The 11,317-nt window shown below is 30.9% G+C and overlaps 1 protein-coding gene across 3 annotated transcripts in view; it reads right to left on the bottom strand.

Annotated features, from left to right (window-relative positions):
* Positions 1-7,220: 7,220 nt before the first annotated feature.
* The window catches only part of LOC129230609 (mitochondrial Rho GTPase 1-like), a 65,440-nt gene continuing 61,343 nt past the window's right edge, over positions 7,221-11,317 (bottom strand). For all 3 annotated transcript variants that reach the window (XM_054865023.1, XM_054865024.1, XM_054865025.1), the window contains one exon: positions 7,221-8,812. In XM_054865023.1, coding sequence (XP_054720998.1) covers positions 8,790-8,812 — 23 coding nt within the window. In that variant the 3' untranslated portion in view covers positions 7,221-8,789. The remainder of the gene's footprint in view (positions 8,813-11,317) is intronic.

Below are 11,317 nucleotides of genomic sequence, written 5' to 3'. Positions count from 1 at the left end.
AACAGTTAGATCTATTGTTTAAATTTATTTATGTTATTTGCAGTACTTAAAATGGAAACATTTTGCTAGCTTGAGTTAGCAATTATTTATATTAGTTTATTGAACTGTTACGAGGGGAAAAGAGTACAAAAAGTTTTCGTGGGCAGGTTTTTAATAAGGTTGTAAGCAAAGAAGAAAAAAATCCAGTTTGTGTAAATTTTAAAAATTGTACAGAAATTTCTTTCTAAATATGTATATTTTTCTTTCACACAATTGTTTAATTCTGTGCTTAGTACAAAAAACGAGTTAATGGGATTGATAAAACAGATGAATCCCGTGAGAGCTCTGCATTTACAGTTCTTAATTGTAATACTATCAAGCAATTCCAAATTAGAAAATATCTGGGCAGCAATCCATCAAAAAAGAAGAGGTGATCACACAATGTCACCTTGACCAAGGTGAAATCAATGTCACCTTGACAAAAGTATTGCTATCTTGTTGACGACCGGACTGGATGACTGACTATGTTCATGTTTTTGTGTTCATATCTATATCCCTGTCATGTTAAAAAGCTCTGTGTTTAAAAGTCATTCTTTGGGATGATGTTTGTTTTGCTGTTAAATTTAAAATTTGTTGATTATATTGGCTTAATATACCCATGTATTTTATGCTGTGGATTTGTCATTTCACCATTATTGAATATCATTCCAATTTCAATATTACATTATTTACTGGTTTAGGCTCATGAAATTTTAACAAGTCAAATTTCATTGTTAAAGTTCCTTATTTATATGGTATATATCTAGCTTCTCATTTATGAATCAATGCATAATATGCTATTAAATGTAAGCGGCTAACCTGACTGTTTTCTTAATATTGCAAACTAAATATTGTTACTCAATGCGACAATATTTGAAGCACGACAAAAAACGCGACAACGACGTTCATTCCGTTAATGTTAGTAAAAATCAGAGATTCTTTCAAATCATTTGTCCAAAAACATAATTATGCAAAATTATACCTGTTTATGAAATGAATAAATACCATTGTGCAAAACAAAGTAACAATAGTAAACAAGGTATATGAAGTGCAAATTAACAAATTGATTGCAATCAATTTGCTAATTTATGCTTGACATACATTGCTTACTATTGTTGCTGTACAAATTTACTTTGTATAGTGTGGATCTGATAAGTTGGAGCTTGAACTTATCAATGGGGAATAGGGAAGGGGGTGTTATAGTTGCACAGATTTGAATTGGAATAGTTATGCAAATGAAAGTAATCCAATTCAACTTGATGCTAATAAACCTTTTCTGTTACCCCAAAGAGAATTTAGCATTGTTGAGGTCAAGCTTCAGCTTATAAGAGTCGCACCATATATCGGAAGTATTAGAATTCATAATATTCATTTCAAAACTTTAATTTTATTTCATTGACAGTTGAGAAAGATTTTAAACTTTCGTAAGACCCATAACAAACAATATGACATTTAAAAGCAAATCTTGTGTATTATTCGATGGCATAGAGATTATGTGATGCCAAAAAGTTGCCACCTATGCTACTTAATAACTTAGACTTGGCGATGGAAGTCATTGAATAATATTTAAATTTGGATTAAAATGATTAAATATGATTTATATATATATATAAAAAAGAATATATTTTATTAAAAATTAATAATATAAATTTTAATTTCTTTCTTCAAGTTTTATAAAATTGGCATTTAGAAAAATTTATAACAGCTATCTTGGTGAGAAACTTGAAAAGAAATCAAATCCAGAGTTTTTTTTTTAATGAAAATGAAATTGTTGAATGAAATAAAATTTGTTTAGATTAATTAGTTCCGAAAACCCTGATTTTTGAAACAATGGTTGAGTAAATTGTCATGTCACAATTTGGGTCTTAAACAGTAAAAATTTCAAATCATAATATAAGTGACTGAGCAATTGTACACCATTAATGCAAAAAATAAGAAAAAAAGATCACTACCAATTCAAAGTCTAAATTTTAAAATCGCTTGGAAAATTTCATCTTTCTATAGAACGTTTTAACATGCCTTTTGGAATACTTACTACTTGTAAAAGTGAGCATTGTAAATTCAAATTGATGCATGTGAATATTTTCGAACATACACTATATTTTCGAATGCATGAACTTGAAAACAGTCCAGTTTGCAATATACAGAAAAAAGACAAGGAAAAAAGGTGACCGTGTTATATACGAAACAATTTTGGTTGACATATCAAGTGCCATTACCAGCCTTGCTGGTTTGTACGCATGTAGGAATTGTATATGTTTGACAGCATTCCGTTTATTATCAGGGCTCAAAACGGCTTCTTCGGACGGAAGAAACCGGCGTAGTATTAAAGCGATACGAATTGTGATTGTTGACCTCATCGGGTTCCACCGGGCTACTACAATCGCCTGAAATCTCAACCTTAGTGTGATCTAAACAGCTGTACTAGGTAGTTAACTTAAATTGTCAGACTGGTCATTTTGTCCTTGAACAGTGCTGTGGCATTTTTCTTGCTGTTCGTTTGCTAGATACTTATGAGAGCCAGTTTGGTTTTGTGTGTATGCAGTTGTCGTTATGTTTATTTTTATCGGATTTCAGGTCGGTGTCAGCCCGATGAGGTTTTTTTGTTTGCTATGTTTGATGCAATGTTAAGTGTAATGGTTTGTATGGTTGTTACGAGTCCTTCGACATACCGAGATGGTGATTCTCAAAAGATGTGTACCGGAAACAAATAAATGACCTATAGCATGCAGATGTTGTCTTTTTCTTTTTTTAGAATTATTTGTACCTTAAAAACTTTTTCCGCGACAAAATGTTATCGAGCTTGTGCATTCAGTTATATGAGGGTTTCTATTGCCATCATTCCTTTTGAAACTGTAGCGAGCCTGTTGTAATGGGGTTGTTTCCTTTAGTCAAAAGTAGTATTTTAGTCACTGAAATTGATAGAATAAGCAAAAATAATAACATGGGCGCAGAAAATACTTTCATTTTTCCAACAATTATTTTTTAATTAATTTTTTTTAAATGGCCGAATTTTCAAACAAGGCGTGGTCTTCATGACGTCACAAATGATGCACTTTGCCGAATCTTTGTACCACTTTTCCACGTTATGATAATCAAGAAGCGAATTAAATATTGCACCCTACGCTTGCTATCAACCACATCGTTGCCAATACACGTGAGTGAAGATGCAAATTAAATATTTTGCTCTTTGAATGGCAACACGAAATGGCATTCCATCATTTGATGTCATCGGCAGAAATATAAACAATGAAAGCGCACCAGTTGAAGTATTTTTTTAAAAATATCAAACTTAAGCAAATTATTTAAAAAATGATCAGATCCTAAGTTTTTAAACATGCTCTTTCAGAAAAAAACTTTTAAATTTTTGGAAACTACCCCAATTGCGAAAATTTAAGACATTATTCCCCCCCCCCCCCGACTCAAATAAAAATTTAATAATTTTTCCCTTATCCAAAATGTCCTTAACAACAACTCACTCGGAGGAAGAACTTTATCTTACTGGGCTGCTCGTTGATTAATGGCAGAGATGCTGCAGACGGGCATTTTTAAGTTATTGATTCAATAAAGATGAGATTTTAAGCTTAAGACAGTTTATGTAGATTTTTTTTTCTCATATCGGAGGGGGGGGAGACTATTTTTCTTATTTAAATCGACATTTTTATCGGGACTGTGGAAGTTATTTGAAAACTAACTCTTATTCTTACAGGGACTTTCAGAAACTTATGTCCTCCTCCTAATAGGGAATTTTATGGAGTGTTTTTCTTATTGAGTTGGGGGACTAAATGGGAATTTTTAGAGACTTGTCTTAACTAAGATTCTGATCATTGTAGCCCCTTTATAGCCTGTTGTGCTCACTAAGGATTTTATAGGGACTAATGTCAAGATTCTTCTGGGGATTTTTGAGGCCTGTTCTAATTCTAATGAGGATTTAAAAGGTATGCTTACACTATTGTGGGACTCTTGTTTGTATTTTAGTGACCCTTTTAGCGAAATTTCTCCTTTTTAAGTACTTTTATTATACTTGGCCTGATTGTCACGGAGAAATCTGAGGCCTGGTTTTGCTCATATCTCTGCAACTAGACCACTTAGAGACTTCGGGATTTCACTAAATGATTTGCTTAATCTTAAGGTACAACTTAGCGCTGAAAAATTAAAATTCTGAAATGAAATTATTTCGGTTAAGATGGAAAGTAGCAAATTTCATGTAATTTCTTCATTAAATGTTTAAAAATAAAACCCATTGTTACAAATTTTGTTGCCTTGTAACAGTAATGTTAAAAGCAATCATAATGAAAATTTTGAATCAAGGCTTCTCTGAAGCAAGGATAAAATTAGCAACCATAAATCCTAGAGAGGAACAAGGATTAAATTTTAGTGCCAACTGCTTAAAGTTTTAGACATGTACTAGCAAAAATACCCGGCGTTGCCTGGGTCAGTAATAATTATTAGAAAAAATCGTTACTTGCTTTTGTTTTCTGTTTTAAGTGAAAGAATTTAAAACACATCTTTTTGACGTGATTAAAAATCGAGTTTCTTCCTTACCCATAAAACTAAAATAGCAATAAGTATAAAGAACAAAGTAGTATTGAGTTAGAAAAGAAAGCACTATATTTAAGCATATACAAATTTAAAAAACATGAAATTAATCTTCTCATGTTTAAAAAGATTAATCTGTTGATACTTTTTTTTTAACATGGAGTCTAAAACCTTCTCTGTATGGCTAATGAAGCATGAAGTGATTAAAAAAAAGTAGCTGCGCTCGTAATCCCCATATACTTGCTTTAGTTATTTCGGGAAATTTCAGTTATTGTGGCGCTTGGTGTGATTTTACCGAATTTGCGAAAGTCGTTTCGGGGTACCTTCGATGATACTCCCCCATTCTTTCCTTACTTTGTAAAACGATATGATATTAATTTTCGTTACAGAGATATCGTCGCCAGATGCTGAGATATTTTTGGTCACCATAAAATGGCGCTAAACAGTTTCATCCGAAATGTTACCAAAATAAGTAATAAAATTTGGTGATTGTTTGAAATTGTGCAAAAAAGAAAATTAATGGAAGTTTTTGTGCTGTTTATGGATTTGCCTAATTTAGTTGCTGGATTATTTAACACAGTAAAAAAAGTCTTTTGAAAATTCTTTGATTGGCGATATTTTGTTTGCATGGTGAAAGCTGAGAAACATTATGACGCAGTCTTCGGCTTCAAAAACAGCGACGTTGAAAAAACTGCCAAATGCATCAGCTACGGAAATCTTTCTGCAAAAATTTTGGCGATCTGTTGGTTGTTTGGATAATGAGTAAGTGTTCAATCAGCATAAATAATAATAAAAAACCATTAATTACATTAAAGTTCCGTTTAAATGGAAAATCATCAGCCAAATCATGTATTATTTGCCAATCTTGTGCAAAAATCTTACTTCAAGATTTGACTTGAGAAAAGCCTTGAACAATCACGAAAAGCAAAGAAAATCAACAATACAACAATTGTCGCCATCGACAGGGAGTTGAGATGATACACTAAATACTGTATTGAGTTGAGGAAAGCCTTCGAACATGGATCTAAAAAGCTCATAACTCGTTTTTTATTCTACTTAGAAATTTCGAACAGGTGCCATCTTCAGCAGAAAAATCAGAGCTTTCGATGGACATATAATGTAAATATGTGCAAGTATTTTTTCATCCCAATATTAGAGAATTTATACAAAAATTGTGTTTTATTGCCCCCCTAAGGGGGTTTTGCCCCCCATAACGGGACGAAAACTACCCTATGTGTTATTCTGATGCATAAGCTATATTATTGTAAAGTTTCATCAAAATCCGTTCAGTAGTTTTTGCGTGAAAGAGTAACAAACATCCATCCATACAGACAAACTTTCGCATATATAATATTAGTAAGATATAGGTTTCTTCCCTTTTTAGTATGGAGCATTTATATGAAAAAATAAGGGGAAGTTTCGTGATGGTAAAATTATTCTATTTCTGAAATACATTTACACTAAAAAGGATAAAATAAAAAATACTAAGCACTTTTCATAATGCACTCAAAAGGACAAAACTTTTCTGGGTCACAAAGGACAATTTAAGAATTCCTGTAGTTTTCGAAAATTCCAAGAAAATGACACCACAAATGAAGAAAAGTGCAGTTCTAGTCATTTCAAACCTAACTTTCCCACAATAAGAAAAATATGCATGTTTCAACACTCAAATTTATGATTCAAAGCTAGATAATGATAAGAAATTCTCTTCATGAGACTTGAGCCGCACTTTTCTTCGTTTGTGGTGTCACTTTCTTGAACTTTTTGAAAACTACAGGAATTCTTAAATTGTCCTTTGTGACCCAGAAAAGTTATTTTGTACTTTTGAGTGCATTATGAAAAGTGCTTAGTATTTTTTTAAAAATATTCTGTTATTCATTCAAATATTGGGAGAGTTAACATCATTTACGAAGTTTTCTTCGAATGAAAATTTTTAGACTAATGTCCAAATTTAAATAAGGATTTTTAGGGACTGTAGTCATTACTCTGATGGGAAATTTTACATGTTTTTCTTTCTTTTATTAAAGCTGGTGAACGTATGTCACTTGGCATAACTAACTTTTATTTTTGAGGCAAACCAGGCAACGCAGCTAGTTATGTTTAATTTTAAAAAGGATGAGAGATTATCTTATTAATATTAATAAACTGTTAGAATTGTCGATTGATCTTTTATTGAAATTTATTTTTAATGTTCTGATTCAAAAAATCCAATTGACTAAAAATAATTTTATAAAACAAATTAAAATGAAGAAAAAATTGGTAGTCCTAAAAGTTACAATTTTAGAATTATATAATGTATTTAATGCAACTATTTAATGGATAAAAAATTAATTTTCCTCTTAAAAGGAATTTTAAATAATTTACTTTAAAAATATAAATGAATTACAATTTTTATGATTGCTTCCTGCCTCTAAACCTATCATTTTATGTATGAAAAAAACTAGATACGTAATGAATGACTAACACTAATTAAACACAAATTTTATCACACTTCTGGTTTTAAATTTTTTTTTGACTAAAATTTTGTTAGCCTTTCACTTTTTATTTCAAAATAAACAAATAATCCGGCATGTATTGCTTATTTCTGGCATGCAGGGTAATAGGGTAACCCATCACTAAACGCTCAAATACAAGAAATTTCAAGGAAACCAGAATTAGGAAGTAAATTCTTTTATTTAGCAGTTTATATTATGTACAAAGCATGAGAAATATCTCCTACAAATGAGAATAGTACATACTCCTTGCAATTGGTACAAGAAGGTTTCTTAAAACAATCTTTCTTCATTAAATACTGGAATTTATCACATTACAGAACACAAAGCACTCGCGGAATTGCATCGAACAATAGACTAATTTACTTCTAATAATCTGAACATCAGCCATTCTAAACTTTTGAGAAACGTTATATTTTTATTTTTTGAAAAAAAGCTTAAGATCAGAATGAGAAAAAGAAGAAATTTGCAATAAAAGTTTATTTTAATTTTAATCCATAAAAATGAATTGAAAGTAATTTTAACTTGGAACAATTTAACTGCATATTTAAGAACATTTTCAGAATGGTAAACTCTGGACTATCTGACCAGTGTGGTGGGAAGGTAGGTTGGACTCCTATAAATGTTTTTTTTTTCCTATCCTGTCATGTGGTTAAAAATATATGTTACACATTTTAAGACATACATAGCTGGGAAAATATTAAATGCAAGCCTGATTCGTAAATCTTAATTAACTGTTCATTATAACGAAAATTATTCGGTCTACACGGCCTTTTCCAACATTTATCTTTTTCAAGCTTTTACAAGTCGTATAGTCAAGAGTTTACTGCAGTGGTTTCCAATAACATCTCTTTAGGGAGGCATAGAACAATTTTAAGGGCGCTACTCGGCTGTTACAAACATTTTTTACACACACAAAACAAATGCATGTCGGAAAATAAAAACCAGCAATATATCATTGCTATGGCATTTGGGTTTAATAGCCCTTACTAAAACATTGATGTCTTTTTAACGGACACACAGTTATTTGGGAAAATTTGCACCCCAAAAACAATCCTGCCCATCATTTTAATATTGTATAAATATTTCGCTCATGTGGTATTTTAAACACCTATTTTTACTGTAATTTTGCATGAATGTTTAAATGTAGTAAAATTATCTTGTATTATAATATCTGTTTTTTGGCGTTCTGTTTTTTAGTTTACAAGATATGGTATTGTTTTTCTAACCCATTCAATAAATTGTAATTCCAGGCTAGTATTTATGAAATCAGATTATTAGGAACATGGGGGGGGGGGGGCACAGGTGAGAAAAGTTTGGAAACCACTGGTTTATTGCATTTCAAAAATAAAAATTACATTTAGGACTTTCTTAGAATGTACATCTAAATTTATATCAAAAATCATTTAGAAAAGGAATTTGATCATAGATGAGTAAGATCTATTTAAATGAATTTTGTTCATAAAATGAATTTGATTCAAACCATAGAGTTTAAAAAATTGATTTAAGGCATCATCAGTCATGATACATTATTTGCAATAAAATTTATACAAATGAAATCCATTCAGAGTTGGTATATTTCTAAGCTCCCACAAAATGCCAGACAAAGGGGATGAAATAATGCGATTCGACGGCTTTTACTTTTCTATCCAATAGCATCAAGTTCGTAGAAGAAAGTACTGGAAGTATCCGACCTATTTCTCCTCCCGATAGAATACCATAGAATCAAAATATAATCTTTTATTGTTTATGTACACTGCTACCTGCAATTGAAAAAAAAAAAAAGATATTGTTATAGCACTTGGTATATTTTAACCATCCACAACTTACATATAGGCAATTCCATTTTAACAGATTCATAATTTGGTGCACATACAAAACACACTACACAAGAGTCCAAAAATGTTAGATCATTGTTTCAATGCATGAACTTCAAGAAGCACATGGAATCTACTTAGATAAAATGCAATTAAATTTTGAAGCTTTCATAAACATTAGTTAAATAATAGGCTCACAAGGTTCATACTCTATTCGGATGAAAAAAATCCATGACTATTCCAAGACTTTTTTATGACTTCATAAAAATTTTAATGACTCTGTTACATGACCAGAATAGTACTAATTAATATCAAACTTATGCCAATATTTGGAAACTAGTATTAGCAAAACTTCTAAGTAAATGCCACTACCTCATTGAAGCACTTACTTGTGCTTGAAAAAATATCTGTGTGCACTTAAAACTAAACTATTCTTATTTGTTTTCATCATGTAAATTTAAGTCAAGTAAAAATATAGTGAATAGAAAATAATAATACTTAAATGTCTAATTTTTTTTTAATAAACAGGCAGAATGATAATGAATGGGACAAAGGTTGAATGAGTGATTAATTACGTTTTAATAAATTTGCTCCAAAAGTTGCCTTTTAGTGTCAACAGTGCATTTAATCATCCACATAACTTGACAGTATTTTGGTTCTTTAAATTGAAGCCACATTCTTTAGCAAATTCATATTTCTAAACCAGCTATTCTTTCTTCTGTTAAAAATTCAGTAGTGATCTTCAGATTCAAATGTACTTACTTACTTACTTATTTGCACAATTTTTAAATGCATATAAATTAATAGGTTCAGAAATTTTAGAACATGTTTGATTCCTGACGTTAAAGGTAGCAGTGGATCGCATGGATTAGTTTTTCGGGTTTTTGTTTTACAGTATTGGAGTTCCCCTGTTTCTGTATTTTATCGCCTGATTACAGATCTTTATTTTCTAAAACCTTTAACAAATTGAGATAAACTGTGATAAATTTAATAATTACGTTCTTACGAGCGATAGGAAAGAACACGGATGCAATTATATTGCATTTTTTGAGTAGGCGTGCCAAAATTAAGAACGTGCAAGTTCGCTAATACATAAAACAAAATATAAAAAGTGTTTAAAATAATGGCAAATTTAAAAGAAGTGATGTCCAAGCAGTAAAGTCACATTGCAAAAAAAGACGAGAGGCTGCTACAGAAGTGGATGAAATGAGATTTCAAAATTTAGATTTGTTTTTGGGATCGTTCCATTTTCCAGTTCAATAGCATTTACTGTCAAATCACTTAATATTTCTAATGCTCTTTAAGCTTCTGTTACTTTCTCTTCACCCAGGACATTTTTCATGACTTTAAATAAATTTCCATGACTTTGAATGAAAAGTTCGATTTTCCATGACTTTTCCAGGTCTGAAATTTGATTTTTGCCCCCATGAATTTCCAGGATTTCCATGACCCGTACGAACCCTGGGCTCAGTAATAAGCATATCTTGTGAGATACCATTACTGGGGGAAAAACAAATACAGTTTTATATGAATCAGGTTTATTCTAAACAGTTTTGATTGCATAAAGCGGTTGATTCATTTAAGCGACTAATTTAATAAAGCTGCATTTTGTTCCGGTTTTGATGATTTGATTCATTAAAGCGGCTGATTCAATTAACCAGCAATCACTGTATTTAAATATTGTTCATGAAAATTTTCAAAAATTAGTTCATGCAGCAATTGAATCTCTTACTGACGTTACATTTAATTTTGATAAAATTATGCACAATTTACTGTATCTCAATGCTGTTTTAACACCATATGGTTGAAAATACCTTTTAAGAGTGAAATAAAGGGTATAACACCTTGTACATTTAACATACAGAAAATTTTGGCAACGATTTTATGTGTGAAGAGTCAGTTTCTGAGAGAAAAAGCACATTTTATTTTTTACATTCTTTCGTGCATAAGGGCACATATGAACAATTTTATGCATGAAAAGTCAGTTTCTAAGTAAAAGCGAACATTTCATTTTTTTACTTCTATGAAAACCAAAATTGGAATGTTTACCCATGTGGGTTGTTTGTAAATGTTCACATACGTCATCCCATAATTTGTTAAATTTAACATCGTTGAATAAGTAAAAAGGGGTGTCATATTGAATTTAAAAAAAAGTGCATAACAATGCAAATAAAACTATCTTTAGTTAGTAACATACATTGAAAAATTCCAAGCTTCGTTCAGCATTTTAAATTCTACTTTAGCCCTGGCTTAGGGGCGGAACTTACTGTTTAATTTAAATTTTGGACGCAAAAAGTAATTTATAGTTTTGATTTAAACATCAGTAACTGGGCTTGAACTGGTTAAATCCTCAAAAAGGCAGCTATACGAACATTGTAGGGGCATGATGCAACATTTTATACAGTAATTTACTGTACAAAATGTACTGTGCACTCCTGCCCTAATTGGGTG

Source organism: Uloborus diversus, chromosome 9, assembly GCF_026930045.1.
Source record: "Uloborus diversus isolate 005 chromosome 9, Udiv.v.3.1, whole genome shotgun sequence".
In the NCBI taxonomy this organism is placed as follows: Eukaryota; Metazoa; Arthropoda; class Arachnida; order Araneae; family Uloboridae; genus Uloborus; species Uloborus diversus.
Note: the sequence above shows the minus strand (reverse complement) of the source record. Positions and strands in the feature narration are given on the sequence as shown.